Source organism: Dermochelys coriacea, chromosome 7 (genome assembly GCF_009764565.3).
Source record: "Dermochelys coriacea isolate rDerCor1 chromosome 7, rDerCor1.pri.v4, whole genome shotgun sequence".
NCBI lineage: Eukaryota > Metazoa > Chordata > Testudines > Dermochelyidae > Dermochelys > Dermochelys coriacea.
In genome coordinates this window covers 29,791,952-29,810,642 of record NC_050074.1, presented here as the reverse complement: position 1 = coordinate 29,810,642, position 18,691 = coordinate 29,791,952, and the positions used below count along the sequence as shown (strand labels likewise).

The window sequence follows — 18,691 nt, the reverse complement described above, 5'->3', positions numbered from 1 at the left end:
TCTCTCCGCATATGGAAGCTGTTCCATACCCTGGAATCATTTTTATTACCCATCCCTGTACCTTTCCCAATTATAACTTTTTTTTTTTTGAGATGGAGTGACCAGAGCTTCAGGCAACATTCAAGTTGTGGGGATGCCATGACTTATATAGTGGCATTATGATATTTTTTTGTTTTATTACCTATCCCTTAGCTAATGATTCCTAGGATTTCATTCACTTTTTTGACTGCTGTTGCACACTGAACGTTTTTTTTTTCCCCCAGAGAAATATCCATGACTCTTTCTTGAGTGGTAACAGTTAATCTAATTTAATATGCAAATAGAAATGAAGGCACAGCATCCTTATATCACGGAACGTGTTTACAGAGGAGTCTATCATGGAGGTTATCTGGATAACAGTTTAGTGTGTGAAAAGAAAAGGAGTACTTGTGGCACCTTAGAGACTAATAAATGTATTTGAGCATAAGCTTTCGTGAGCTACAGCTCACTTCATTGGATGCATTCAGTGGAAAATACAGTGGGGAGATTTATATACATAGAGAACATAAAACAATGGGTGTTACCATACACACTGTAACAAGAGTGATCATTTAAGGTGAGCTATTACCAGCAGGAGAGTGGGGGGGGGGGGAGGGGGAATGCATCCGATGAAGTGAGCTGTAGCTCACGAAAGCTTATGCTCAGATAAATTTGTTAGTCTCTAAGGTGCCACAAGTACTCCTTTTCTTTTTGCGAATACAGACTAATACGGCTGCTATTCTGAAACCTGTCAGTTTGGTGTGTGTTGCTGGAAGGGAGTAGCATGTTGCTTTAGTACAGAGGTAGTCACTTAAAACTTAAAGTAAATTACAGCAGAATAATTTTGAAATCATATGTTTGACCTAGGATATAGCGAGCAAACAAATATTAGCCATCATCATCAGTGAGACAGTGACCATACTGGACGCTTAGTTATTCATAGAAATACCTCTCCCTTAGAAGTACTTTAAAGACAGAACAATGTGCTTCTGAATATTCTCTGGCCTAGGTTTATTCTTCTATTTCATTTGAATTAGCTATTATTTGTCCTACTGAACTATTTCAGGACTCTACCACAGATGTGTCAGGTAAATGATACCTTTGTGTCACAAGCAGGAATAGCAGTTCATGGTGTTTGCCATGCATACTATGCATAAAAGGCCAGATTCAACACTCTTTGAAGCCAATGGAAATATTACCATTTATTAGTTCAACAAATTGTATCAGGCCCAAAATGAGCTAGAATTCTTCACAAACAATATTTCGGTACCAAATATATGGCTGAAGACAGAAATTTATATATGATGTAGTAAATTGGAGATACCACGTTACAGTAGACTGAAATGGGATGTTATGAATTTCAATTCACATGCCATTCACATGTAAACAGATGTAACAGAACACTTTCTTGTCCAACCTTCATTTTTGACGTAAGCCATTCTTAACCGATTTGACCCCTCCTATTATCTCCTGCTTGGGTCTTGCTGTATTATACTTTATGTTGTCATATTATAAAGGTGACAACGGTATCATTTGCAGACTCATTAGTAACTCATGAGCCACTTATCTTGCAAATGGTGCTAATATTAGAAGCCCTACTTTATGCTTCATTGGTTTTTACCAAAAAGGACCTGCAGCTGGTATTTATTTCTTTTTTGTAGACATCCTCCAAGCAGCCTTCCAGAAGTATTCTCCAGCAATTATTTTCCTTCAGTTTAAAAACCCAGTACTTATAAACAATTCTACATCAATAGAACTGACACAGTATGTCCATATTCCAACATGAGTACATATCGACAGTTCACACAGGATCATGCATGTACTGTACTATGGATATTAAAATCAGTGGTACAGTATCCCTTTATATCTGACAGTTATGGACTGCTTTTCTCCCTTGTGACTGAAATCAGGATGATCATCCTTTTGGTGTGGCCATTTTTCCTTCTAGCTAGGACAAGGAAAGAAGGAACAGGGTGCTCAAGAAGTGATCCTAACCTTCCTTCTACAAATCCATTAGATGATTATATAAAGTACAGTACACTGGATCAAGACTTCGCGCAACAAATTCAACTGCTTAATCTTAGTCCAACCAATAGCTACCTCATGCTTAGGGCCCTACCAAATTCACAGCCATGAAAAATGCGACACGGCTATACAGATTTCATGGGAAGGGAGACCAACATTTCTCAAATTGGGGGTCCTGATCCAAAAGGGAGTTGCAGGGAGGGTCATAAGGTTATTTTAGGGAGATTGTGGTATTGCCACCCTTATTTCTGTGCTGACTTCCGAGCTGGGTGGCAGGAGAGCGGCAGCTGTTGGCCAGGCACCCAGCTCTGAAGGCAGCACACCACCAACAGCAGCGCAGAAGTAAGGGTGGCAATATGGTACCATGCCACCCTTACTTCTGTGCTGCTGCCTTCAAAGCTGGGCGGCCAGAGAGTGGCAGCTGTGGACCAAGGGCTCAGCTCTGCAGGCAGCAGCGCAAAAGTGGTGGCAATATCATACCATCCTTACTTCTGCGCCGCTGCTGGCAGCGGCTCTGCCTTCAGAGCTGGGCTCCCAGGCAACGCCCGCCGCTCTCCAGCTGCCCAGCTCTGAAGGCAGCACCGCCACAGCAGCAGTGCAGAAGTAAGGGTAGCAGTACCGCAACCCCCCTACAATAGCCTTGTGACCCCCTCCCCCCACTACTACTTTTTGGGTCAGGACTCCTACAATTACAACACTGAAATTTCAGATGTAAATAGCTGAAATCAAGAAATCTATGATTTTTAAAATCCTATGACTGTGAAATTGACCAAAATGGACCACGAATTCGGTAGGGCCCTACTAATACTGCATTACTGGGCCAACATCAATACGCACGAGTAAAACATCTGAAGGGCAAGGAACAAAAACCCCACCTGCATGTTTATAATGGAACAAGATACAAGATCTACTACTGTTAATACTGATACAGTCCAATGTCAAAAGGATTACCTGGTTACCAACTCCAGATGCAGACATAGTCTGTTCTGAAGGATGAATTATGCTTGGCTGCAGTGACTGAGGAAGTGGAGGCAGTTGCTGCTGCGAAACTGCTTGCATGTTCTGAGTGTGATGGGGTGAGGGAGCGTCACTCTGAATGATCTGCTGGAAGGTAGGCTGATACATCTGTTGCTGGGAGAGATGGGATATTGCGGGATGTGTTGGCAAAGCTGACCCTCCCCGTGGAGCCACAGCAAGTAATGGTACTGTAGCAGCCGATATATTTGGCACTATTGTTTGGCAGGGCAAGACCAAAGAAGCCACGGTAGTATGAGGAAGGTTGACTGCCTGCATGGACAGGGCAGGGGGATTGGATGTCAGAGGCAGAGCAGGGTTCATGGGAAGGCTTGGTATAATCACAGCTGGAGTGAAATACTGGGAAGGAACAGGTATGGGGGGTGCATTTGCAGCAGGTAAATCAGAGAGACTTGGAAGAAGATTGTCAAGTCCTGGCAGAGGAGTAACTGCAGGAATGACAGGAAGCTGAGGAATCTGAAAAAAATATAATATCACATAAATTGCAAATGTTTTAAATTGATGGTACAAATTAGTTTCATCTGCCATCTATTAACTCATTGGTGCCATGCTAATTAGGTCTATTTATTAGTCACTTCCTTCCATTTCCAGAGTTTCATAAATAGCAACACTTGGATAAATCGATTTATTGAATACAAAAGGAGAATTTTAAAGTTTTTGACCATTTTTGAGGCCAAAGAATTCACAACGGTTTTCAAAACTAGTAGGCAGCCATACAGCAACCTAATAATAAATAATAATCATTACTCTGATTTTGAAACAAATTAAAAATCATACTAGGTAGAGGCTTCAAAAAAGTAACCACTGTGCACGCAAAATAAGTTGAGACAATTTTAATAATTCATACCGCAAATGTGCAGGATAGAAAAATTTGTGGGAACAGTTTTTAGACACACAGACTCTCAATGACATGATAGACTAAAACGACCCTGCTTTGCCAATCTGCTGTTTAATATTTCCCTTGAATGCCGAAAACAGAACATGCCTCGAGGCTTTCTGATGTGCCAATAGGGATCTTATACAGTAAGGCCCTGCTCCTGCAAATATGGAAATACTTGACCAGTCCCCCTGTTCACAGGCATATGTACAACTCCATGCACAGGTATTTACAGGTTCAGGGCATACATTTTAAATTCCTGTAATCTCAGTTTCCTTTTTAATACACGCACAAAGGAATTGCAGGGTAAGTTCTCATAGTCAATGGCAGTGCTGACTGCAAAAGTGGATCACAATACACTCTTTTACTAAAGAGCACTTTATCTTGCATAAAAATCCAGAAGTGTAAAAACTGGATACTTCAGTAATTTTATAGATAACCTGGTAGCCATGCTAAAATAATATAACAAGTAGCAGCAATATATTGTTTAAGTTACTAGAATTTTTTTTTTAAACTGTAAATGCACTTTTAATCTTTAGAGGAAATGTAGGCAGATTCTTGGCTTTTGGAAGTGAAAAGATTTTATTTTGCAGTTGGACAATTTTTTAGAAGCAGATGTTGAGAATTTTTTTTACCAAAGCAGATAGTGGGAGTCAGTGGAGACTTCAGAAGAGGAATACATCACAGAAGCAGCTTGCTCTTTCCCCTTCATTTAAGCTGCTTCACATCTTTAAAACCCTCGACAGCCAATCTACCAAATGGTGCTAATAAGAGCTTTACTACTGCAGGCCAAAGAAAAGGGTCCATCTCTGCTACTGCTAATGGAAAGGGGCCAGAGATCTAGAATAGGAGATGGAGGGGGGAAGGCGGTGGGGTGGAAGGTGAAGATAAGAGCTCAAAAACATTAAAGTGGGCAATTGCTCATGCTCTTAAACCTGTGATGGGGAAGAAGGTCCACCATGAAGGAGAAAAAAAAATGCAGAATTACAGTTATTGCAATTCAGTGACTAGCATTAACAAGATTAAGTAGGCAAAACCCAGGATTATTCAAATAGGATCATTTTTTAGTTCACCAAAAACAAAAATTAATGAAAACAGTCCAGAGAGCATTTAATAGTTACATTCTCATGAACTAAATTACATTGGTGAGCATTTCCACTTGCCAGGTGAAAACTTCAGGGCACATGACATTGATCACTGACTGACTAGAAAACATTACTTGAACAAACGTGCCTTTAAAATTATTTAACACAGCACTGAATTTTAAGAACACTTTACCTGGGAGGGTGGGACCTGAGGAAGTTGCTGCACAGTGGAAATCTGCAGCGGTGTTAGCGGTGTACTGGTAGCTGCCACCTGAGAAGTCTGGGTTTGATATTGGGGCAGCAGATGGGTGGTGGGGGGCAATGGACAAACTGGCTGGCTGGCTAGAACCTGCTGCGGAGGAGCTTGCTGTGGCATGGATTGCTGCTAGAGAAAAAAAATTGCATATTAAGAAAGAATCAGTTCACCGGATACCAGTCTTGTTTTCTTCTCAATTAAAGCTGTATGCTCAAAACAGAACTGTCACTCATATTGAGCAGCACTGGTAAAAAAGACTGACATTTCCAGTTCAAACATTGTACAAGAGCCTAGATTGAAGTCTTATTTAAATAAAACCTACATTACCACAAAAGATAGATGAGCTCTGTTTGGAGAGGATATTTTTAATAAATCATGCAGGCTCTTTAAAGCTGGGTAAAGGACAAAAGAACCTCTATTTTCTAGCCAGCCCTGCAAAATCTTCCAGCTATGGACCCCAAATATTCCTATATGTAGAGCAAATCAAGACAATATTGTCATTCAAAAATTCACTCTATAAAAAAGCCTAGACATTCAAATGTACTGCAAATTTATAGGTTTCAGAGTAGCAGCCGTGTTAGTCTGTATTCGCAAAAAGAAAAGGAGTACTTGTGGCACCTTAGAGACTAACAAATTTATTAGAGCATAAGCTTTCGTGAGCTACAGCTCATGAAGTGAGTGTAGCTCACGAAAGCTTATGCTCTAATAAATTTGTTAGTCTCTAAGGTGCCACAAGTACTCCTTTTCTTTTTGTGAATTTATAATGCATCTCTCTGGCTGATCAAGGAATATACCATTCTTATTGCAATAAAGCTACAAAAGCCATATTCTAAGAATATTTCCCTCCACCCTGGCAGATCTGAATGTACACAAAGGCTAGGGAACTGACAGCATAAGAAATTCGTCTTACACTGACCACCCCATAACCCTTTAATACCTGAAAGTGAACTACAAAGCAAAGAAGACCCCCTCCCCACGTTTATGCTTTTTGTGATATATAAAGACACTTCTCAGAATTGAACAGTGATGTCAAGAGTACGTGACCAGATCTGGCTCTCTCCCTGCTTCCAAATGAAATGAATGGGATTCCAATTAATTATAAGTGAATATTCAGCATCCCTTCTCTGTTGGTCAGGAGGCGAGAAAAGCTCAAATCACAAATTCAGGTAACATCACGATTTGCATTCTCCAGTAACCTTGCCAAGAGGGGAAAGTAAAGCCTGACTTCTTATATAAAAAGCAGCACTTTAAAAGATCCTTTGAGAACGTTTTAAATCATTGAAGGGCAAAACAAAGTTTTTTGTTTAATTTTTTGTTTTGCAATCCTGTTTTGAACATGCAGGGAAGCTTTTGCCAAGTGACAACTCATCTTTATGAATGACCTCAACTCTCGCCGCAGGAACCACAGTCTAGAGTTTCAGTGGTAGCCGTGTTAGTCTGTATCAGCAAAAAAAAAAAAAAAAACGAGGAGTCCTTGTGGCACCTTAGAGACTAACAAATTTATTTGGGCACAAGCTTTCGTGGACTAGAATCCACTTCATCAGATGTATGAAGTAAAAGATACAGGAGCAGGGATAAATACATGAAAGGACGTGGATTGCTTTACCAAGTATTAGATCAGTCTAACGAGATAAATCAATTAACAGCAGGATACCAAGGCAGGAGAAATAACTTTTGAAGTGGTAAGAGTGTGGCCCACTACAGACAGTTGACAAGAAGGTGCAAGTTGAAAGTTTAGTTGTTGTGACAACAGTTTTAGAACTTTTATTTGGATAGAGGAAATAGACAATTACACCATCTTCCCATACAAAATGCCTCTTGCCCTGCCCTGTTTTTTTGCTGCAAGTTTACACAACAGCATATACGAAAAGTGACAATTTCTAAATTGGAACCTAATTTTGTAAACGTTCACAGTATAAGACAATAATTCAGCATTGGACCTCTCTCAGTTCAGCTGAACTCTGTCTAGTTCCTTTCATTAAGTTTTACACGATTACCATTTTATTCAATTGGAGAGCAGCTGGTGAGCAAACAGACTGGCACAAATCTAACATTACTGCACTCCTCCCAATAAGTGATTTTGGATCTTGCAAGAGATTCTATAGTGACAGCCCTGGAAACCAAGCTCCGGGTTCACAGGCACAGCTACATTGGCCTGCCATACTACTCAAAATTTGATTAGAATGAGATCGCTATTCCATGGCTGACTTAATAAGTATGTTTTCACCTCTAACCATCTGTCCTGCTTCAGGGGTCTCAGTGAATGCTGGATGTAATTTAAGAGATAAATATGCTTGATGTTAAAACCGTAAAGATAAAAATAAATAAATAGGTAAATGCGAGCATTGCTTTTCATCTTTGCTGCTTCTGAGGAATGACAGCTCCGCACTGTTTGATCTTGTGTGTTTTCAGTGACAGAATGCTTCAACAAGAACCCTTATTTCCTTTTTTAAAATATATAAACACAAGAACGGGGATAAAACGGATTAAGGAATCAAGTGGGCTTGCCCATCTAGACACAATTAAGATTGAAGCAGCTTGGTGGCTTCCAAACATGGTAAACAGGTGTGTGTTTGGCTACTTGCATCTGGTGGCGCAGGTTACTCAGCAAGTCTCAACGTAACAAGTAGGCTGCCAAGCGATTAAAAAAAATTAATCTCAATTAATCGTGATTAATCACACTGTTAAACAACAGAATACCATTTATTTAAATATTTTTGGATGTTTTCTACATTTTCAAATATATTAGGGCTGTCAATCGCAGTTAACTCATGCAATTAACTCAAAAAAATGAATCGCACTGTTATACAATAGAATACCAATTGACGTTTTAAAAATATGTTGGATATTTTTCTACATTTTCAAATACATTGATTTCAATCACAACACAAAATACAAAGTGTACAGTGCTCACTTTATTATTTGTGATTACAAATATTTACACTGTAAAAATGATAAACAAAAGCAATAGTATTTTTCAGTTCAACTAATACAAGTACTGTATTGCAATCTCTATCATGAAAGTGCAACTTACAAATATAGATTTGTGTGTTACATAACTGCACTCAAACACAAAATGTAAAACTTTAGAGCCTACAAGTCCACTCAGTCCTACTTCTTGTTCAGCCAATCGCTAAGACAAACAAGTTTGTTTACATTTGCAGGAGATAATGCTGCCCACTTTTTATTTACAATGTCACCTGAAAGTGAGAACAGATGTTTGCATGGAAATGTTGTAGCTGGCGTTGATACTTATGTGCCAGATGCGCTAAAGATTCATATGTCCCTTCGTGCTTCGGCCATTGTTCCAGAGGACATGCTTCCATGCTGATGGCGATCATTAAAAAAATAATGTGGTATTTAAATCTGTGACTGAACTCGTTGGGGGAGAATTGTATGTCTCCTGCTCTGTTTTACCTGCATTCTGCTATATATTTCATGTTATAACAGTCTCAGATGATGACCCAGCACATGTTGTTCATTTTAAGAACACTTTCACTTCAAATTTGACAAAATGCAAAGAAGATACCAATATGACATTTCTAAAGCTAGTTACAGCACTCAAACTAAGCTTTAAGAGCCTGAAGTGCCTTCCAAAATCTGAGAGGAATGAGGTATGGAGAATGCTTTCAGAATTCTTAAAAGAGCAACACTCTGATGCGAAAATTACAGAACCTGAACCACCAAAAAAAATCAACCTTCTGCTGGTGGCATCGAAAATTAAACATGCATCGATCCACACTGCTTTGAATTGTTATTGAGCAAAACCCATCATCAGCATGGATGTATGTCCTCTGGAATGGTGGTTGAAGCATGAAGGGACATGTGAATCTTTAGCACATCTGGCATGTAAATATCTTGCGATGCTGGGTACAGCAATGCCATGCAAATGCTGGTTCTCATTTTCAGATGACACTGTAAACAAGAAGCAGGCATTATCTTCTGCAAATGTAAACAAACTTGTTTCTCTTAGTGACTGGCTGAACAAGAAGTAGGACTGATTGGACTTATAGGCTCTAAAATTTGACACTTTTTTTGAATGCAGGTTTTGTGTACAAAATTCTACATTTGTAAGTTCAATTGTCATGATAAAGAGATTTCACTACAGTACTTGTATTAGTTGAATTGGAAAATACTATTTATTTTGGTTTTTTACAGTGCAAATACTTGTAATCAAAAATAAATATAATTGAGCACTATACACTTTGTATTCTGTGTTATAATTGAAATCAATATATTTGAAAATGTAGAAAATATCCAAAAATATTTAAATGGTATTCTATTGTTGTTTAATTGCACAATTAGTTTTTTAATCACGAGATTAATCTCAATTAATTTTTTAATTGCTTGATAGCCCTAATATTGATTTCAATAACACAGAATAAAAAATGTACAGTGCTCACTTTATATTTATTTTTTACTAAAAGTGTTTGCACGGTAAAAAACCAAAAGCAACAGTATTTTTCAATTCACCTAATACAAGTACTGTAGTGCAATCTCTATCATGAAAGTTGAACCTACAAATGTAGAATTATGTACAAAAAAACTGCATTCAAAAATAAAACAATGTAAAATTTTGGCACCTGCCAGTCCACTCAGTCCTACTTCTTGTTCAGCCAATAGCTCAGACAAATAAGTTTGTTTACATTTGCAGAAGATAATGGTGCCCGCTTCTTGTTTACTATATCACCTGAAAGTGAGAACAGACATTCTCATTGCACTTTTGTAGTTGGCGTTGCAAGATATTTACGTGCCGGATGTGCTGAAGATTCATACGTCCCTTCATGCTTCAACCACCATTCCGGGGGACATGCATCCATGCTGATGACAAAGATTTCACTACAGTACTTGTATGAGGTGAATTGAAAAATACTATTTCTTTTGTTTATCATTTTCACAGTGCAAATATTTGTAATAAAAACAATATACACTTTGATTTAAATTACAACACAAAATACAATATATATGAAATGTAGAGAAACATCTAAAACATTTAATAAATATCAAAAATTCTATTTTTTTAATCGCTATACATTTTTTTGGAGTTAATCACGTGAGTTAACTGTGATTAATTGACAGCCCTACTAACAAGATGTTACACTGATGAAAGAAAGGTTCCTTTCACAAGACTGAGTTAACCTCCTAACGCTTTCATTTTCTATTCTGTTTATATACTTCAAAATGCCCATAACTGCAATGTGAGGAGAACTGAACTCAGCCGCATTATAATTTTCATGGTATAAACAGTCTCCTTCTAAACTACCTAGAAAGCCAATAACAACCTTTTAAAATACTGAAGATATTCAAAATTCAACTAGGGCAAATGGTACTCTGGATACAAGATGCCTGAATCACTTTTTCACCTGTTCACACAGCATCTCAGGCCCCAGCCCAACCTCCTTCTTGTCCTCACACACATCTGCAAGTGTGCTTTCCGAGCACCAACACCTACATATGTGCTACATACTTTTTGCATATGAAGGTGGGCTATTCTGTGTACTAGTTTCCAGGGCACGGGGATGCAAGTGTGCACAAAAGAAGACCACTCTTTGAAAATGAGTGACGGAAATCTGGGCAGCTAAGGCTTGTTGGCAATCCACTTCATTTTGCTAAATCCTACCCAATTTAAAACTTGTTTGATTTAGACAAAGGATTTTTTCTCTCCCCAATTTTACATACTTCTGTTCATGTACCTGTAGCAGTTGCTTTGAAATGGACAAGGTGAGTAATTTTCAAATCGGGTCTAAATGAGTTTGCGGCACATGTCCCATTGACTTTCAATGAGACTTGCTCTCTCAAGTGACTTAGATGAGTTTGAAAATTCCACCCAAATAGCTTTTAGCATTTTAACCCCAAACATGACAGGTATCTCATTTAGTGTGCATCTTGCTGGCAATTTAGGTCCTGATTTTCAGCAAAGAACTTAAGCCCATGTAAAACATATGCTTAATTGCTTTACTGATTTGCAGGATTAAAGAGCAAGTCTTGGTCTACTGTCATACAGTTTGGAACCATTATTCACATAACTTATCTAATTCACATTATGAACTTTATAGAAGGCTATTGAACAGAGTGAATCAGGACAAAGATACTTAACTTCAGAGGTGAAAGTAAGCCAGTACAGTCTGGTATGGCTTACTGGCAAGAGCCGGTACACAGCCAACCATACTGGCAGGGTGCTGCCGGCCTGGGGAAGCTATTTAAAAGGGCCCTGAGCTCCTGGCAGCAGCTGGAGCCGCTGGCCCTTTACGTTGCTGCCAGAGCCATGCTGCCAAAGCCCAGGGGTAGCGGCAGTGGCCAGGAGCCCCAGGCCCTTTAAATTGCCACCAGAGCTCCAGGGCTCCTAGCCGCTACTACCGCTACCATAGGGCTCGGACGGTGATTTAAAGGTCTCGGGCTCCTGGCTGCTGCTACCGCAGCTGGAGCCCCGAGCCCTTTAAATCGCTGCCGGAGCCCTGGGGTAGCAGTGGTGATTTAAAGGGCCTGAGGATTTAAAGGCCCCGACCCTTCCAGTTGAGGCCCCACCCCCTTGCTCAGGACCCAGGCCCGGCATTCTGGTAAGCCCCTTAAGTTACTTTCACCCTGCTTATCTTAGTGTTCCTATAATTGGTAACCTGCAATTACATAATGCTAAACAGCCATTAAACTGAATCTTCCAGCTGCTCCAGTGTGAAGGTCTAGTGTTCCTACAGTGAAAGCTACAAACCAGCTACCTCACCTTCACATGGCACTGCTTAGCCAAGCTAGGTTTCTGAGTTTCAAAAATAGGTTTTTACAAGTGTAACTTTGACCTGGAATTGAATTCTTTGGTCCAAATTCAGACCTGAAGCAGTTCCATTTGAGTGAACAAATGCCCCTGGCATGGATTTTGCCCTATACTTCTAGAGTGCATGCTACAATAGTATATTGTACCCTAAAATAATATGCAAAGTGAACTGCTGATGTACTTCCAGACATGAAGAGAAGGAAATTGTGTGTTTGATTAATCAGAAAAACAAAGACTGACTATATTTTAGTCCCATGTACCATCTGTGACACTAGTATTTCAAACAGCTGCCATACCTCCATGAAAGGAGGATAAAGAAAAGGAAAAGGAGCTAGGAAGTGAAAAAAGACCCTAATCCAGAAGGGTAAAGCAGCATTTGGCACATGGAAAAAAAAAATGCAAATTCTGATGTGTCAGCCGAAAGCCCATGTGGCCAATAAACACATTCCTGCAACTGGAGCTTGTCCCAGTTCTGTCCAAGAGGCAGTAACATTTCTGGCTGAATGAGAGAACATGAGAATATTTTGCCCATTAGAAAAAAGGGATACAAGACAACAGTTCAAGACACCATAGGTTATAAACAGGAAGATCAAATTATGCTGTTTCTATGAGAGTGCTTTCAGAAAGAAGAGAATATTTCATCCAATAACAAAACTTGAGCTATTCCAGCACTGAATATTACTAAGACTAAAGAGATTTTGAGATCTTGATAGCTCTAAGTTCAAGAGAAAAATAAGCATTCATCTATGCCAACGATGCTAGTGATAGAAATACGGCATATTTTGACAGCCTAAATGGTGTGAGGGAGCTGGTGAGACAAAAAGACATCTGTTAGTAATCCTCTGCCCTGTGCACAGAGAGCATAAACACTCCTCAGCCCATTTAAACCAGAGCTTGCATTCACAAAAGCCGAGTTTTTGGTAGAAACACAGAATTGGGACAGGTCTTTATGACATTTGCATTGGCCTGAGATACATTTTTTACTACCAGTTGGTACAGGATTCTTGTCCAAGCAATGAAGAATTTGTGACTTTCAATTTTCCAACATACAATAGATGCTTTGTAAATACCTTTACTATGCATGAAATTTCAGAGAATTATCTGAGCATCCTACACCAGAGATCGGCAACCTTTGCCAGCCTTTTCCCCGTCAGGGAAATTCGCTGGCAGGCCGGGACAGTTTGTTTACCTGCAGCGTCCACAGGTTTGACCGACCACTAGCTGCGGTTCGCCGTTCCAGGCCAATGGGCGCTGTGGGAAGCGGTGGCCAGCAAACCCCCCGGCCTGTGCTGCTTCCACAGCCCCCATTGGCCTGGAACGGCGAACCATGGCCAGTGGGAGCTGCGATCGGCCAAACCTGCGGACACTGCAGGTAAACAAATCCTGGCCCGCCAGCGGATTTCCCTGACGGGCCGCATGCCAAAGGTTGCCGATCCCTGTCCTAGACAGACATTGGAGGAATCAGCATTTTGGAGACTGCCTAGAGACAGCCAGATTCTTCCTTTATAAGAGTGTTACTTGGTGGATCAAGAACACACTGTACTATGTTTTTAAAAGTTATATATTATTCCTAAATTCAAGGTGAGCCTCTGACCCTCATGCTCCCTTGGAAAAGACGCTCTAAAATCCCCTTGAGGATCTGAGGCAAGTTTAGAATAGACAAAAGTTTGTTTTTCCGACATTAATTTATTAGCGAGTCACGTACATTTCAAGTGCTAACAATAAAATGAAAACAAGAAAACAAAGTTGCTCACTCACTTAGCTTTTTTTATAAACTGTACAACAGGATATGCCAGGGTCTCAAACTATGGAGTTTGGACTCTCTGACTGAGTCAAACGATTTTTATTTATTTATTTGCTGTCCTGAAAATCATACAATACAAATGGCTGCCTAGTCTTTCCCTCAGGGTTCCTGTGGGCCTATTTCAGCTCCAGGTCAACTCTCCCACAATGAGTGAGGCTGCAGAGGCTGAGCAAAGTTTCCCCATCCATTACCCTGCCAGACTACAGGGGCCTGCTGGGTTGCTGACACAGACTGTCTCTCTTCCTCTGCCAGACAACCCTTCTGCTAGTGCTCAGCCAGCCCACAGCTGCCTGGGAGGAGAGAATAGGGCAGATAGATAACAACCACCAATTGCCTGAGGCCCTCCTGGTAAGGAGGTGAAGAGGACAAGGACAAGCCAGGCACCCCAGGGAACAAGCTCATCTACCTCAATGAACTATATTCACAGAAAGGCATATGTTTTCTACGGTATTTCATTAATGCGAATATTGTCTCTAGCACATGTGAAAGTGGGGTTCGGGATCATTTGCTCCGAGCAACATGGGGTTGCAATGATGAAAAGGTTGAGAGCCACCAGCATCAAGGAAGGGTGATCAGCTTTTCTAGTTAGCAAGCCAAACTACCGTGTGATTTAAGAGCAGATATTAAACTGGGATTCTCTCTACTACTGCGGATAAAGAGTTTATGTCAAAGTTCTGTCTACTCTGAAAAGCACCCAACCACTAAGTCACTGATGAGCCAGGGAAAGAAAGTGGAAACTTTGATGTATAATATTAATGAATCGTAACTTCTGAATATTACGACTTATGTTCAAAAGCAAGGTTTCAAAACTAACTAATGTATTTAAATGGTGGTTTAACAGGTTCTCAGTACAGTAGTTCTATTCAATAAGCAGACCTGATCTCTCAGAAGTCCTCAAACTGATCTCGGACAGTGATTTTTTGCTAGCAAAAAGACCATTTACAAGAAAAGAAAGGCAAGAGATGGGGTCAGACAGTTTATCTTCTCACCTGCTGGCTGGCTAAAACAGGCTGAGATTGCCCCATCTGCAATGAAGCAACTGTGGTTGGCTGTATGACTGGGAATGTCATTGCTGGCTCTTGGTAATGTTGCGGTCGCTGAGAGATAACAGCAGGTGGAGCCTGAACCACTGTTAGTCCAGGCTGGAGGAAAGGAAAATAAATTACTTTAGAAGAAACATCAATAAAAAGTTGTCTACAACCGATTTTTAAGAACATGCTTGCTACTAAATATTTAATTCAAAACAAGGAAAGAGAAATGAAAAACACAGGCAAAGGAAGGCAACATCTCTAGGAAGAGAGCTTTCCCAGGGGAGATAAAAAAAACAACCTGTATTGCATCTCTCTTTATTGGACATGGGGCCACAACCCAGATAAGCTCCATCTCCTGCCATTGAAAGTGCTCTCTCTCTCACGCACACAAAATACATTAAAAAAAATCAACAACTAGTTGAGTAAACTCCAGTTGGTATCTTAAAAACTAACAACTTTTATTGCCAGGTGATTTACTGAAATTGGAGGCCAGGAGATTGATTTAGGATTTAAAAAAAAACCAAAAACCAAAACCAAAACCAAAACAGCAACAGATAATGGAAGTAAAATAAAATAAAGGTTCTTGATAAGCAAAGTCTCAAACTCCTGTACAAGAAAAAGGATAGGTATGTATATTAAAGAAAGGGCCAATAGACTTAAAACCTTATTTACCTACACGGAACACCAATTACACCTCTTGCTGCATGATGCTATACTATCGCAGTAATGTATTTAGAAATTTCCTACTTAAATATGTCAGGAAGTATTCATTGCTTAAAAATCAAGTGTTCTTTTTAAGCTTGTAACAGTTTATAACCATGTTAGATGAAAATGCAGTCAAAAATTAAGTTGACAGGAAATATCAAGGAAAAAAATATTGCTTTTGACAAAATACAAAACCAAGTGAAATACTTTCTGTTTTACCCTTCGCAACATCCAATTAAAAAACCAACAACAAAAAACAGATCATACTTAAGTCCAGTTACTAAGACTGTACCAATGAAATCAATAAAAAGAGTGTGTCTGCTCTAAGGCACTATACTGCACTGCTCAATTTTATGTCTTCTGCAGAAGAGGTATTGCTACACTCAATCATAGCTGTTATTTCTTCATGAGAAAAATACAGGAGAAAGGATGCAATCAACACCACTACATTCATAGGGCAGATTGTTTCAACAACCGAGGGAGTTTGTTACAGAGGCCCAAGTTAGAACAGGATGGTGATTCAAGTCATTCACAGGACCATTCAAAACTAAATACACTGTACGTTCTGTCACAGGCATTTTGGAAAACAAGGGGGAAATGGTAACTGTGGCATTTCTGAAGCATCTGGGGAAATTCTGGATCAAACAGGAGACACTTGTCATTCTTGGATGTGGTTTTTCTTCTTCTAAACCAACTAGGGATGAAACGAGGGATTCAACCTACCATATCACTGGTGGTGTTTTTACTAGCTAGGCTGTTTCTACTGCTCTGAACAGATGGAGTCACTGTATTGTTCTGCTCTGTTAATGATGCTTTGCCAGCGCAAACTTTGTGGAAGGGCAGAGGTAGTCCAGGCATGTTGGCTTCCCCATAACTGAAGGACTCAGAATGCAGGACTTTTTCTGTGACTCTTGCAATTCTCACGGGAATAGTATTGGTCTTTTGGCTAATTATGTGCTGCAGAGATTCATGTAATAAAGGCAGGTCTAACCTTCTGCCGCAAGGCCTGCTTGCTTGAGGAAGAGGTAGAGATACTGAGTTTTTCTCTTTGTTACAGAGGCAGCGAGGAGTATTTGTAGCACACTTAAGGTGTACTGATTTTTTTGGATCTTCTCCAGAATGAAGCAGATGGGCTAAGCATCCCTGACAACTGTGTTTAATGATCATTAACTCAGTGGTATTTGCAGAGATCTCTAATGCCACTAACTGTGATTTACCTGCTGCTTCTTCTCTATTTGGTGACATTTTTATGTTTTCCTCTATTAGTTCTGTTGGAAGAGAGGATGTAACATTTGGAGTCAAAGCCACTACTGAATTGCTATGGCGACGATAATAGCTCTGAGTGTTGTGAATCATGGGTAACAAGTATTGGCTAACACAGGAGCAATGTGCCACTGGAATTTCTGAAGGACACACTAGGCCTATATTGATTCTTTCACTGGAGAGATGAGAAGGTTTATGTTCGCTTGCATGCAATTGTTCTTGCAGTGATGAGTCCATTAATTCTTGGTGGCCAAGGTCATTGTAACATGAACACAAGAGTAAGTGTGAATATCTGTCTGGGTTACCAGTGTTGGGTTTTGGAGCCTCAACAACAGAAGTGCTTCTTTGCCTCTGTGCAGCATTAAATCTAAGCAAAAAGCTAGAAAGGCATTCAATAGACGCTTGATCTTTAGCACAACAGGAAGAAACATCGGACCCAAGAGTCTCTTGAACAAATGAAGGAATAATATGTGGCTATATTAACAACAAACAAAAACAAAAAATAATTCTCAAATGAATATGCTCATGAGATTAAGTCTAATCATGGCAAAGCTATTAAAAACAACTCAGTGAAATGAAAAAGATGAATGCTCACTTTATGATGCTTAAATTAAAGTACTATAGCAAGCAGCGAAGCATTTCCTTGAGCACAGGAAGTACAATTATAAATGTCTTATCTTTTGATAGCAAAACTAAAACACATTTTTAGGCAAAAGTATGAATACATGTAGTAAATAAATCAGTATTGGTAGAAATGGGCAGAGAAGAAAAAGGGTGAGCCACAGGATCTACACTCACTGAAGGCAGAATATAAGGCGAGTCATTAAACATGGTCTAGTATATTCAACATTGTTGAGGGGGGGAGGAAAAAAAAAAAAAAAGACTTACTGCTGAAGGCTGCTGGTAGTGCCCCAGCTGCTGAAGGGTTTGGGGCAAAGCCTGGCTCTCACTTAGAGGTGGACTGTAAACCCGTTGAATAGCAGGAGGTATTGAATCAGGCAGAGTTGAGTAGATGACACTTTGCTGGCTGCTCTGAGAGTCTGAATAAACTGTGGACCCCTGACCGCTGTCAAATGTGCTGTCAGCTGAAAGAACAATCTTTTTTATTAAGAGCTTAACAAATCAAACAAAATGTTCAAGTAGTGACTTAATGGGGAGGCCTATATGGGGTTTATGCAATTGGCATTTTTACTACCCTAGCTATTTCTACTATATACATAAGTTATATAATACAAATGCTATTTTCTGTGAATATATTCCTCCCTGAAGCCAGACATGAAGAGACGCTCCTATGGATTTTGTGCAGAGCTAGGCACATTGATATTCCCTTCAGAGGTCACAACATTGATGTTAAGAATTGCAGACCTTCTATGGATTTTATAGCATGAAAGAACAGTGAGCTGACTGTGACTTCAATGGGAGACAAAGGATCTCAGCTGCCTGCAGGATGAATTCCTTTGGAGTTAGAGTGCTTTTAATGATTATTTTAATTCCCTTTTGGTTAGTGGTGTTGCATATTTCAATTTCAAATAAGTTATGAAATGTTACATTATTTACTGTGTGTTAGCCAATATAAAATTTATAATCAGCTTCACTATGTAGTACCACCTATGTTGAGGAATATTAACAAAGCAAGAAAAAACAGGGGAAAATGTACAACAGAGAAACTATAGGAAAACAAATCATGGCTTTTTGACAGCTGTATATTAATTGGTGCAAGACAGCGAGTAAAAGAGTAGGCATACCTAAAAAATTGCTCTAAATCATTAACTTGATTTTGACTTGCCCTGCAATTTTAGGTATTGTTTGCCATTGAAGCACAGTAA

At 39.7% G+C, this 18,691-nt stretch overlaps 1 protein-coding gene across 17 annotated transcripts in view; it reads right to left on the bottom strand.

The window, feature by feature from the left end:
* The window catches only part of WNK2 (WNK lysine deficient protein kinase 2), a 187,444-nt gene that overhangs the window by 70,499 nt on the left and 98,254 nt on the right, over positions 1-18,691 (bottom strand). For 10 of the 17 annotated variants that reach the window (XM_038410290.2, XM_038410289.2, XM_043519519.1 and 7 more), the window contains exons 9-12: positions 17,754-17,950; positions 14,856-15,008; positions 5,234-5,425; positions 2,995-3,534 (exon numbers count right to left, since the gene is read on the bottom strand). In XM_038410290.2, coding sequence (XP_038266218.1) covers positions 2,995-3,534; positions 5,234-5,425; positions 14,856-15,008; positions 17,754-17,950 — 1,082 coding nt within the window. The remainder of the gene's footprint in view (positions 1-2,994; positions 3,535-5,233; positions 5,426-14,855; positions 15,009-17,753; positions 17,951-18,691) is intronic. The other 7 variants (XM_043519520.1, XM_043519516.1, XM_043519521.1 and 4 more) reach the window with 4 other exon arrangements.